The sequence below is a fragment of the Pollachius pollachius genome (genome assembly GCF_949987615.1).
Source record: "Pollachius pollachius genome assembly, chromosome: 3".
NCBI classification, from domain to species: domain Eukaryota; kingdom Metazoa; phylum Chordata; class Actinopteri; order Gadiformes; family Gadidae; genus Pollachius; species Pollachius pollachius.
In genome coordinates, this window is record NC_136936.1 from 10,552,717 (window position 1) to 10,566,623 (window position 13,907).

The 13,907-nt window shown below is 45.9% G+C and overlaps 1 protein-coding gene across 1 annotated transcript in view; it reads right to left on the reverse strand.

The window, feature by feature from the left end:
• fndc3a (fibronectin type III domain containing 3A) overlaps positions 1 to 13,907 on the reverse strand; it is a 66,764-nt gene that overhangs the window by 24,233 nt on the left and 28,624 nt on the right. Inside the window, exons 4-7 of the mRNA XM_079732109.1 lie at positions 5,403 to 5,479; positions 4,674 to 4,920; positions 3,862 to 4,176; positions 2,027 to 2,085 (exon numbers count right to left, since the gene is read on the reverse strand). Of these exons, the coding sequence (XP_079588235.1) occupies positions 2,027 to 2,085; positions 3,862 to 4,176; positions 4,674 to 4,920; positions 5,403 to 5,479 (698 nt within the window). The remainder of the gene's footprint in view (positions 1 to 2,026; positions 2,086 to 3,861; positions 4,177 to 4,673; positions 4,921 to 5,402; positions 5,480 to 13,907) is intronic.

A 13,907-nucleotide genomic window follows, 5' to 3' on the forward strand; every position in this document is an offset into this window, starting at 1 on the left:
CCATGGTATGGAGCATGTGGACACCACGCCTGCTGGTTTGATTACACTGAGCAGCAGTTGGCGGGAATTCATCACACACAGTAATGAGATGTTCAATGGCTCCGACAGTGGCGCATCGGGACGCTTTAGGAAAGATACGACACCGTGAGGATCACAACTCATAATGCTGGGGGGTTTTAGAAGACGCTACAAAGGAGCCGAGCTCGAAGGGAGCTAATGGTGCGGTAAGGTTATCACTGTGGGAAGAATGAAGAACTGTCACTATCAATGCATACTTAAAAACCATCGCTGTTCTCAATGCATAACTATTACTAAACACATCACATGCGCACAAAGAGGGAGGGATGGAATGACAAAGAGAAAGGGGTAAAGGGATGAGGCGAGAGCTCGAGAGAATGAGAGGGAGTTTGAGAGAAGAGTAGAGAAGAAAGAACATCGCAATGGCCTTAAAATGTACACTTTTGATTACTCATGTTCCTGCATATTGCACATATTGTAAATAATGTTCCTCATGTTGCACATTTCAATTTATTTACTTTTCTTATTTAATTTTACATGCACCACTTTGTTTTTGCACTATTTAGACTTTATTTATTGTAAATATTACCTTTCTTATTTTACCAAATTTTATTGCACCGTGGGTCGGAGATAAACGCAATTTTGATTCCTCTGTATGTACTCAGTAGGCCTGATCACGCTAAATGTGATTCAACAGCTTGGGAAAGCTATTTTATAATGGTTAGTAATAGGAACCACTTATTTTGCTTGCAAAACACAAAGAATTGCTGAGAGCCTCACCTTACTCTGCCATGGCGCCTCACATTTGAGCTGGAGCATACTGGACGCCCCGAGTTCAAAAAAATAAAAGAGTCCGTAATGTGGGTTTAGGTGAAAACATGCTGGTTGCTTCGCAACACTTAAAGGAGACATATTATGGTGTTTTCCGAACAAGTAAACATAGTATTTGAGTTCCAGAAAAAATGTTTTTGAAGCTGTTTGCTGGAAATAGCTTTTAGGAAAAAAATATCTAACCTACCGCTACTCCCCTATGAATCAGTCCCTTCAGAATGCTTCAGAATGTTTCTGGTGTAATGCAAATGAGCTGCTGCCCATTGACCAATGAGCTGTCAGACTGAACCACAGCATGGAGGAGAAGAGATTGTTGCCGTTTACAGACTCCTGGAGCTCTTTATCTATATAATATACTGTAATATAATAATAATATTATTATATATGGGTATTTATATAATATTATATGTAATATCACGGCCAAAAGCTATGTGCGCCTTGGACGATATTATGAATCATAAAGACTGCGTCTGACGTCTCTGGCACTTCCACAACAAGTAAGACTCGTAGTGGGGGATATCTCAGCCATGGTTGAGAAGAATTGGGGGAAAGGAACGTTGGCCTTGACTCTCTGAAGTCCATGAACCGCGACATGGAGGAGAAAGGGATTGTACTCTGGGAGCTGAGCTGCCGATCTGCCGCTTCGGCGGCAGCTCCGGCGGGGGGAGCTCGGCGGAAGTCCGGCAGAGAAAGGGATTGTACTCCAGGAGCTGAGCTGCTGGGCTGCCGCCGAGCTCCCCCCGCCGGAGCTGCTCGTCCGCTGGTCCACAAAATCTTAGCTATGCTCTGATTGGAGGGGAGTGGGGAAGTGGGAGGTAATATTCAACTGTGCCCCCTTCCTACGTAGGAGGGGGCGCCGAAACTGACACGCTCGTTTGGTAACTGTACGCGGGGTACTTTCAGAAATGCATATCTCACTCATAAAATCATGTACAGACTTTTTTCGAAGTTTGTATGCGTGTGGGAACACCAGAGACCCAAAACAACACCCCAAATCCCAGAAAAAGTGTTGTTTTCATAATATTTCCCCTTCCCCAGAGAAAAAAGGAAGTGCAGGGCACACATGAGAAAGCGAGAGGCCAAAAGCCAGAAAGAGCACTAGTGAGTAAGAGAGAATAAAAGTGGTAGAGAGAGGAGAGAGCAACATTCATACAACCAGAAATAGGACGGTACAAACCACTGGTTTGCTGATGGTGCTCAACAGAGTCTGCAGGGCCTTGACCTCTTGCTCCAGTTCTAAAGGAAACACAAACAGCAATTTTAAGTTTGATATCACACGGACGACAGCAGCAAGCACAAATCTAAAGTGGCCAGAATACTTCTAAATAATCAACTTTTATTCGGTCCGAGACTGAAGAATTTCTTCGCAAACTTGTTTATACTCAATGCGGTTATGTTTTGGTTACTGAACTCGATTAGTTAAGACCATTGGGGTCTCCTTGGAGACTGGGAAATAAGCTAAAATAAATTAGACCATTTTTAGTTTTTTTTTCACACATTGTTGGCATTGCTGTCATCAGCGGGAAATGTTGGCAGGTGCAAGAATTACCATAGAGAGAGTTTGGCGAAGTATGCCTTTGTAAATCTTTCTCTGCAATCCCGTCATTTTGCTCTGACCTCCTCGCCAAACCTCTTTTCTGCATGAATTATTCCGACTGCATAACCCCATAACAAGAGAATCCAAGTCACTTTTGTCATCCTTGACTTATTTGCACGACTTTAGATGCCAAAGGTAAGCTTTGAGAACGATTATTTCAGTGTCAGTTTTTAAAAATGCATTGGTCATCCATCAGCTATTGGTACGTGAAAGGCTTTCTACAAACTTAGATTTAGAACAGCTTCTGGCATTAGTTAGCTGCAGGTGTATGAATGCAACACTTCTGAAAAAGGTAAAGAAAATGGGCAAGGAGATAAGCTGTGTTATTTGTTTCAGAATCTTGCTCTGGCTCCGTGCGACTCTCCCCTACAGCCACGTTTATAATAGCTGGAGGCAGCCCGGCTCACCCTGATGCGGATGAGTCATGAAGAGTCTCTGGCGGAAATAGCTCCACATCATCTATAAATGTATGGATGGGACCTATTTAAAAACAACGATGTGCACGTATCCGCGGGTATTATTCTTCACCAGTGAAGTTTTCAGGTGACATTTTCTATATCCAAGAATAAACATCCTCCACAATGCAGCTGGTTATACCGCAAAGTGATATTCTGGTCCCCCCCCTGCCCTAATGCTCACAGAACTAGCTGTAGTTCTCGAGAGGCAAACTACTCAGAGGGGCTTTCGGCTCGGGATTGAACAGCCGGTCAGTAGACTGGCCCTGCAGAGGAACGGAGGTGACAGCCCAACCACAGCAGTGTTCAGCTGCTGTGTCTACTGACTGGCCCTGCAGAGGAACGGAGGTGACAGCCCAACCACAGCAGTGTTCAGCTGCTTCTGTGATCACTTTTGTCCCCGAGGTTACTGCCTTTAGTGCTTGGCTATTTGGGGACACAGGACAAACCATCCCTTTCAAACACTCGGGCATTGTGCCAGCTTAGTCCGTTGAACTGTCTGGTGTTTGCACTATTAGTACATAAAGCGGACACTTTTTAATCACCAAGACAACAACCAAACTGATTATTTTAGATACACTTCTTTAAGGACTAAGTAGGGTTTAGGGCATCTTGCACAAGGACACCTACAGGGTAGGCTGTGGACATGGGGTTCAAACTCCGACCTAACCACAAGACCTCAAAACTCTATTGAATGTATATTATTCCAATATCACTTTACTGGCTGCTGATAAAAGTAAATTTTTTACACCGTTGTGGGTTTGTATATAACTTGGTGTACTGAATTACTGAAATTCTGCAATTAATACACATTGTTCGTTGACGGTCAACTGCTCCTGCTTGATGTTAAGTTAATTGATGGCATTAAATAGAACTTGCCCATGGCCTAAATCACGTAAACGTCCTGTATATCCATCTCCTTATATGGCCATTAAAGCATTACAATTTTTGATTTCGTACCTTCTGATTGGTTGTTCATGCCTCGCCCACCCAGACCGTTGGCTCCAGCTCCGGCGCTGGCCAGCCCAGCGTCAAACTCCAGTCCCTTGCCCCCTACTCCGTTATGGACATCAGCCGCGGTGGGGGTGCTGCCGCGGCTCTTCTGCGGAGAGGACGGAGGGCTGTCCTTCAACGGTCCACCACCTCCTCCCCCACCTCCTCCTCCACCCTGTCGCTCCTTCAGCTTCTTCTGCAGGCGCTCGTAGGTTTTGCTCATCCGGTCGTCCCGGTGGACAAACTGTGGACGCCCGTGTTGGGGGTGGGAATCTGTGGAGACTGAGGGAGGAGACGGAGGGGCGGACCATGAGAAGACACACACCAACAACACAAACCAGGTCAGCATACACACATCACAGATAAGGTCAAGGCCTGAGACGCTGGTCCCAGAGCAGCCCAAAACAAGAGCACCTTACATACCCACTGTTTATCCTGCTACTTGTTCAAATACTGCCCTCAACTCACTCCATTTTACATTTTAGGGGACGCTTTAATCCAAAGCGAATTACAACCATTCATTCACATATTCACAGACACCGACGGCGGAGTCAACCATGCAGGGCGACAGCCAGCTCGTCAGGAGCAGTCAGGGTCAGGCGTGTTACTCAGGGACACCTCGGCACTAGGAGGAGCCGGGGATTGTATTAGCAACCTTCCGGTTACCAGTCAACCCGCTGTACCTCCTGAGCCACTGCCGCACTTCCCTGCCTTTCCTTAATGGCCTGTCCGATAAGGCGCAAAACACAACCGCCCCTGCAGTGTTGCACGGGACTCACCCTGCTCTGAGTAGATGTGTGCTGGGTGATACTGGGAGACGTACTGGGAGCCCATGTCCCCCACTCCTGCGGCCATGCCCGTGTGGAGGTAGGGCGGAGGGGGCATCATGGCGGGGTGGGGGATGAAGGCAGGCAGGTGGGCATGCGGCGGAGGCGGGGGGTGATGCAGGGGAGAGTGGCCCCCGGGGTGGAACTCTGGTTGCTGGGGCAACACCAGAACCCGACGCACCCCGTTCTCCTCGATGATCTGGTTGGGTGCGAGAGGGAAAAAAAAGCCGGTAAATGAACAGCCGGTCAACAGTCGGAGCAAAAGTTGGACAACTGTTGGTCAACAGTAAGCCAATAGTAGGTTAACAGTAACAATCAGACCAAAAGTCAGACAGAAGTCAATCAACAGTCGGCCCAACAGCCAAAATTTAGAAAGCAGTCCATCAACAGCCAGACAAAAGTCAGGAACACATGTCCCCATGAATATCAGTAAATTCGAAATATGTAAAAAAAATATATATTTTTAAGATGCTTAACATTGGTTTACATAATCTGCGGACAAATCTCTACCTATATATGAACCTGGCTGCAAACCAATTCCCTTGCCAAGGGAAATTCATTACTTGAACAATATCTGCCTCTCTATATATAGTCCTGAGACCGTAATGTGCATAATATGAGCCATGAAAACATGGAGGTATGGTTACTGAAGACGGTGGCCCATCCATGACTAGGACTTACCTGTGAAACATATCCAGGAGGCACATAGATTGGAGGCACTGAACCATTAGGGGACATCATGGGAACCTGAGCAGGACCTGAGAACAGAAGAGAGTAGAATACATTGTTTCAACTGCCAAACACCTATGATGCATGATGAATACAAAAAATGCACACACACATGAAAGAATCATGAGCAAACACTGGAGGCAAATCATATTACCTGAACTGCATTGGTCTACATTAGCTTAAGTGTTGGTTAATTGTACTAATTAGTAAGTGCAGCTGGTTGAGTCAAATCACTTGTTAGGACTTTTACTTTGTGGACCCTGGAAGTTCCTTGTCTGTTGATGTGCATTATGAATTCGCTACTTAAAACCCTACAGCTAACAACTAACCACCCACACCTGTTCAGGGTTCTTCAAATGCAACTCTCAAACCGCATTCATGGGGAATGTGAAGGTCTTAAACAGAACTACATGACAAGGATTTTGGCAATATTAAAATCCATTCTGCCATGTCACACAAGGCCATAGTGCATTTACAACTACAATCCATAACAAACGACATGGGGATTTCAGGTGACTGGGAGCTGTCTTATTTGCAATAGGGAGGAGGAAGAACACAGTCTCCACACTCTACTTCCGTTTGGTTAAAGGGTAATGTCACACTCGCCATTTGGAAAAAGTAGGACCGGATTAAAAGAAATGGTCAATGGTCCAAATTTTCAGTCCTTTTTTGCGAACACAGAGCGGACGTTGCAGAGTCTTGTTTCACAAGAGTACTCTCTTATATTAGAAACCGGCTGTGCGTGACAGTCCTCCTTTAAGTAACGACTGACTGAATCCACGACAGCATTTGCTCTCGTACAGTCTTGGCACGAGCGGAGATAGAGAGTGTGCGCGCAGGATAGAGAGAGAACTAGAGAAAAGTGCTGAGGAACAACAGAGAGAACCACAACAACAGAGTACTGGTGGCCAATGAGAAGCCAAGGCTCAGAGAAAAGAGGAGCCAGCTCAGCAGAAAGCCTGGGAACCCGAGCCAGAACGAGAACGAGAGAGTGAGACACGAAGAGGACTGGGAAGGAGACGATAAGACAACCAGAGGGGCGGATAGAGGAGAAGAGAGCAGGGGATGAGTGAAGGAAAGGGAGAAAGATAGACGGGGAGAGTGGCGAAAGGATTAGAGAATAATGGGGAGGAAGAGAGCGCACAAGGGAGGGCAATATAAGAACCGAGTGAGCAGAAGAAGAGATAGAAAGAGAGAGCGTCCGGTGCCAAGACGCTCACAGATTCACACATTCTTCGTCCCTCTGCTCGGCCGAGCCAATGTCCACATGGCACGCGAAGAGAGCAGCAGTAGACCCGACTCACACTACCCTCCCAGTCGTTGCACTGTAAAGGACTGGCTGTTCATGTTGTGGGCAACACAGAGACACAGACGCACGCAGACGCACGGTGACTGACCCGGTCTGTCCCGTCGAGCCCCCGGCTTGGCCGTTTGAGACACAAGGGGCTGTCCTGTGGGACGGTGGTGGCCCGCGGCCAACACCCAGCCTCCGCATTGCTCTCCCAACACAATGCTATACCTCTCAGGCTACACGTCCAATTCCTAGCCCCTTCCTTTTGGCCGAGAGGTGTCGGCCTTAGGTACACCTCATCATACTGGCAACCATGGGAGCCTTGCAGCCCACGTTGACTCAGACTGGAAGTTGATTCGTTTCAGAATGATCCATTCATCTATTTTTACTTTTGGTATCTGATGTGTCTTTATTAATGCACTATAAGTTAAAAGACTCACTGACTAGACTAAGCGTATTGACTAGATAAGCCTTTGATACTGGATGGTATGTTTTTGATTGAAATGGTTTGTTGTACACAAAGGGCAAAATGATCATCAGCCACAATCAAATGACCATCCACTACGTCAGTGTAACATTGACGTTACAGGCATGTGATGAGTGGGATTAGACGAAGTCGGGAAGTAACTCCCGCCATAACAATGGCGGGAGCTGGGGTTGTGAGAAATCTCGGATCTAATTAAAAGGTCACGGGCCATGGGTTGGGAACACCTGCTATAGACCATGGGGTTCATAGGAAAAGCAATTTCGCTGGCCAACCCCTAGGGAGAGGACTATAATGGGTGGGAAGTAGGGTCAAGGAAATACATTGTTCTTTTTGTTGTTATTAACAAAGCAGTGTATTGTATGGGTAGGTTGGTTTGTAAATATTAAAGAGGGGTGCTCTCTTTATTTCAATGAAAAGTTTGGAGTTTTCTATGATTGTTACTTGAACAAACCTATTTATTGAATGTTTTGGCCAAAGAATGTGTTGACGATATGCTTATTATGATGCCATCCTTTTTCCAATCTCTAAACATATTCATAACACAAGAGCTCCTTCTGTTGTTCAGCATATTTGGCTGCATCTGTTTTATTAAATGTGCAACATAAATGAGGTTTGAGTGATTGACAGAGCCATCGCCTCCAGTAAATTTAATTCTGTTGAAAAGCTATTTTGAGGGGCTAGTGTGACTTTATCATCAGACTCCTCTTCATCATCCAGTCCAGCCGTGGCAGGTCCCATGCTCATTCATACTGACGTGAACTGAATATATAGTGTCATCTTGGTGCGAAATGGATAAATCGACTGCAGCCTGGTCAGTACGACGTGACTGCTAAAGTGGCTAGCGGGTTTGGCTCCCAGCCATAAGGTTGCAGGGGAATCTGTGATTTCCAACCGGCAGCACGGCACGTAAGTCAATGTCACGGTACTTGGTTAATAATAATCGGAAAAGACTGTGGTAAGGGACCAAATCCAGTAAGTACTAAGTATTTCTGTGATCATTAGACCACAGTGACCCAGGGCTTTGAAGAGATCCAAGGTGGTCCGTGTTGTCATCCTGTTCGGGGCTGGTGAACACGGTATGGCCTAGCCAGGTCAGTCTGCCCAGGACCAGGACTATTGCATCACAGGCTGAGTCACAGAGCAACTCTCCGCATTACAAGATAGGTCTAATAAACAGACTTTCTTTGCCAAAGGCCCTACAATTGCTCTACCACTGCTACGGTGGACACCCTGATCCCCGCCATGACGCACGTATATCCATTTCAATCAGAATACATTTCCACTCATTTTTCAAGATATTTATATTTTCCTTGTAATTTTCATATGTTTTGGTCCCTTTTTCGTTTGGATCGTGCATCATTTCATATTTGGATTCACTTTGCAATTTGAAAGCATCACACCATCTCAAATATATATCGTCTTTGCTCTTAAGATCGTTCTCACACTCAATTCAAAATATTTATGTTCCCCAATCTTAACGGCAAGAAATTTCTTCTCTAGGAGTCAGGCACATCTGTTGACCTGAGAACACGGGTCGAGTGAGGACAGGAATCTACATTCAGAAAGCAGCAGAGCGTAGGAGAGAGACCATCAAAAGACTAAGAGACCAAGTAGTGACTGAAAGCACAAGGGAATAAAAAAGGAGGGCGGGGGGAAAGAGACCAAGCAACGGAGAGAGAGAGAGCCAACAGACCGATATGCCAACGTAACCCACCCCTCCACCTCACCTGCCCCTGCTCATTGATTTCAGATTACACTGACCAGTGAGTGGGAGTTCAAACTGTCTTCTGTTGACTCCTTAGATCAACTGCCAACCGACTCTCTGCTGCTCGGGCATCACAAAGATCATTGAATGGGCCGATCTTAACAAGCGCCCATCTTTATTCTATCTTGGTTTTGAACGCTAGGTGGGTGGGGGGAACTAAATGCACAGTACCGCATTCAGTTCCCCCCACCCACCTAGCGTTCAGAACCAAGATATCTGGTAGGTGACTGAACATAGCGACCATCCTTTGTTTCAAATTCACAGTTTGCTTAGCTTTAAGCTTTTAACATTTATATTAGTAGATGACGTAGAAACAGAGCTTACATGCAAAGCTGATGTTTTTATTAAAACATCATTTCCAAAGTGCCTGATTATTCTAGACGCATGACATTACGGAGTTGTTAGGGGATCAGAATGTCTTGCTCAGGGACGCCGACAGGTTAAGGCTGCAGACGGTTTGTCATGTTTCGCAACTGCTCTCAGAGTATCACTTGGCTTGGATAGATTGAAGCCTAACACAGCCGCCTCAGACGCCAATCAGGGTCATCCCATTATTCAACGGAACGCATGTTCAACGCGTAAATCGTACACCAAACACTGCCGGTTTGCCCTGTCTCGCTCTCTCCCTCTCAGATGTGTGGCTCATTAAAAGCGGTAAGCCGGCGTTGGCGTGGGAGTGGTAAATACGTTGTGATTCGACGGAATGCTGGGCCTACTACGACTGCAGAGAAGGTCACTTTCAGACATGTATTGCTTTTCAAACACAGTGTTCTCACCTTGTAAACTGCTAGAGGCGAGACACTACACAAACAGACGAGAATAGAGCAGAAGACGCCGTACAACTTGAGACGTGTTTTGTTCGAGAAGGCTGTACGGCATCCCGGTATTGCTCTACTTGGAGAAATGTTTACCGCCCTGGTTGACTGGGACGCAGAATGGATACTTTGTGTTCATTCATATGAAGGATTCTGGGTCGGGGTGGGGTGCGGGATAGGAGACGGACGTTTTAAATAGAAACCAGAAAAAAAGGATAGAGTTTAAGAGGTCGAGGTGAGCGAGAGTGAGAAACAGACCGACAGAGGGAGAGACAGAGAGACAAGGAGAGAAGATAGACGGAAGTTACGAAAGATTGAGGTGGAGAGCGAGAGTTAGAGAGTGAGGTAGAGAGCAAAGAGAGCGGTAGAGAGCGAGAGAGAGAAAGAGGACGAGGTAGAGAGCGAGAGAGGTAGAGAGCGAGAGAGAGAGAAAGGTAGAGGTAGAGAGCGAGAGAGAAAGGTAGAGAGCGAGCGAGAAAAGGTAGAGAGCGAGAGAGAAAGAGGAAGAGAGCGAGGGAGAAAGAGGAAGAGAGCGAGTGAGAGGGGGAGAGGAAGAGAGCAAGTGAGAGGGAGAGAGCGAGTGAGGGGGGGAGGGAGAGAAAGAGGTAGACGGGGTGGAGGAGAGCGGGACACGCCCACTCTTTTACATCAGAATGACGCACAAGTGATGACAGAGATCAGATAAAAGAAAAAAAACACAGACCCTCCCCCAGCTCCGCCACCACCCCTACCTCCAACCCCATCTGTGCTCCCATCTCTTCCCTGAATCAAGTGGAGCGTTGGTTACAGTGACGTAGTTACCACGGCGATCCTCGAGAGGAAGCCGACCCCAGGGGGAAAACAAACATCAGTTGGTCAGTGTGTACGGGTGACCCCTCCCTGACAGGAATAGCCACAAACAACACCACTCTCCTTCTGGGAAGAGTCAACAGAAGGTCCAGAAGGTAGGGGGGGAGGTTGGTGGATGTCCGGGATCTATGGACTTTTAACCATGCAAGCACTTTGCTCTGTATTTTTAGGGCCACAGGCCAATAAAAGTACTGGGAACCAAACTAATCTGCAAGCTCATGTTTTATTGTGCGTCTAGCCCCTCTGCCGTTCACTCAGATTTCCCGCAGATCTGACCACAATCGGCACAATCACAACTATATATCTACTATGGAGCAGTTTAATACGATGGCTGAACAGAGCAGCACTTTTCATACACAACCAAGATGGCTGTCGCTGATGTGTCACACGATTTGTTGCTCTGATTGGTTGGAGGTCTATCCAATTGCGTCAAGGGGGATTTGGGTCTGTGCCTGTTGATAATGCCCCTTTGAAATCAATAATGAACTGCAAGGTTGCAGCCTTGTACTCATTTGCGAATTGATCTGGCGATATCAGGCTACAACAGTAGGGGCACAACTAAATAAAATAGTCAAAAGTCAAGTCAAGATTGAGGGATAAATAAGGCGATCGTTTGACTCTTACAATGAGGTTTTTCTATTGGGCTGCTGCCATTTGTATGTAACTGACAAATAAACAATAGATGTTCTTAAACAGATTTTAGACAGAAACTCAAATCGCAACTATATCTGTTTTCCCAGGAGCTTTCGAAGCTTGGAAACAAGCAAAAGTATGTTACAGTACTGTAATGTTGTGAACAAACCGGTTGGTTTGAAGTGCGCTCCGGGTTCAGGTTTTAACCCGGACTGACCAGGTGGAACGGGAGAAATGCATCAGCAGCTTCCGCTGATGCTGGGTGTACAAGTATGTTATAAGCTTTATATCGTGTCCTGCAGTCCTGTTTCGATTCTGAACCCATTTGTTGGACATAACAGGAACATATAAGTGGGAATCATATCCATGTTACAATGCAAGTGAAAAAATCACAGCCTTGATGATTCTCATCAGTTGCAAAAAAGCCGGCGCTATCATTCATTAGCCACTCTCGGGGTGAAATACAGTTCCTGGAACTTGTGCTTTGATTTCTGTTGAGCCGGTGCATCAACAGCTTCCAACTCCTGGCATAACTTTATGGCACATGTACTCCAAAAGTCTAAATTCAAGGTCGTACAACAAAATATTTACTTACATATGCCGGCAAAATGGTCGCATTGCAGCGCTCTGGTGTGTGTGTGTGTGTGTGTGTGTGTGTGTGTGTGTGTGTGTGTGTGTGTGTGTGTGTGTGTGTGTGTGTGTGTGTGTGTGTGTGTGTGTGTGTGTGTGTGTGTGTGTTTGTGTGTGTGTGTGTGTGTGTGTACACAAATTATATAAATTGGGGCCAAGGCTGAACAGGTGGGCAAGCCAAACATATTGATCTCGACTCTTCGACAATAAATGGTGTGACAACATTTATGTTATTAAGCATTTCTTTGCTTACTGCCGACTCCCTTGGCAAAAAACACAACAAGACCATGTTTTGTTTTTTGCTCTGCAAGTATGCCCTGGCATGGACAGATTGATGCCTACCCCAGCCTCCACAGACTCCAATCGTGTTCTGTGAGGGTCAGATTAATCGCAGGTATCGATCGCGTGGGCCAGAGCAAACCAGACAGCTCTGTGACTTATTTTTATGTATTTTTTGAAACAGAAACAACAACCCAAGACTAAAGTAACCTGAAGAAGAAAAGAAATGTAAGCCATAAGCACCAATTTAATTCTCCAGGATAGCCTAGTGCCGCCGCCCTAAAGAGGCCGCTGTATTGTGTTCGGCTATTGTATTCGCATCAACTTCATTCCATTCGGTTACATTCAAATTTAAACCCAAACCCCAGCATTAAACCACACAAGATTAAAAAAATAAAAGAATAATAAAATCTAAATATTGTATCACCATTTGTACAGAATCACAACACTTACGGTACATATACTTATCCTATCGGCATGCAAAAAATCGACGTGTTGTATCATGAGTGCCCTGTGTATTCTCTTGGCTAAAAAAATACATTGCCCTCCTTTTGAAAGGCGAGTCTTTTCCTATGCCAAGCTTGGGCTGGGAAGAAAAACAATGAATGCACTGCCACTATAATTACGTATGATAATTGCACCATTATGAATTCAATAATGCAGGCATGACGACCGAGCAAGTGACGTCACCAGGCGCTTGTGGGACGGGAGTCTTAATGGGATCAGAACATGGGATTATCTCATCAGTAATGAGCAGAGGAAACCAGAACAATTTAACCATGGGACCACATCATCCCATTAAATTGAAAACAGTGCAGCCTACACCCAGCGTCACATCACCATACCATCCATCTGTATCGTCTATATTAGAAAACTATATATATATATATCGCAACACATGTATGACGTGTTTACAGCAATCAAGGTATATAAATAATCATGTAGCTCCTGTGAATAGACTGTTGCATATATGTTAAATTAAATGTAGGAGGATGAGATGAGGCAGTGAACAGCAGAAGGGATGGAAAGCGTTAGTGAACCAGTCCTATAGAATTAGAACCAAGTCCACCGCGTCCATGACTAGGACAAAACAAAATGTTTCTATAATTATCCAAATATAAAAACAATGCCTTATCAGCAGGTTTAGGTTTAACGACTTAAGTACCAAGAAGCAGAGCTTAAGAGGGGTGTAGTGTAAGGGACGGATGTTTGCAGGGTGTTCTAGCTGTAGAAGGGGGTCGGGGTGATGGTGGTGCGTGGCTGGCTGCCGGTGGCCAGGTTGGCCCCATTAAACCCTGAGCCAGAGCAGAAGCAGATGCCTGGATTATTAATTAGCGTTGATAAAGTGTCCCCATCCACAAAGGCAGAGAGAAGAGGGAGAGAATGGACAGGCGGAGGAGCTGACAGAGGTTAATCATTACATTGCGGCCAGGCCAGGATCCTTGGCAATGACCGCCCGGGCAGGTGATCACACACACACAGACACACGCACACACACACACACACACAAGAACTTCAACTTATAAGCAAAAACATCCTTATTTAACCAAGCTGTGGTGCTGACAGATGGCGTGGAGTAGGAAGGGGGCTTGGGTTTTTTTCTTAATGCAGGACGCCCATAGCATGATTCCTTGATCAGTCCTGCGGTGAGGAAAAGCTCGGCCAGCTCTCTCCAGGGTAGTAATTTGCGATGACTAAGGTTTCATTA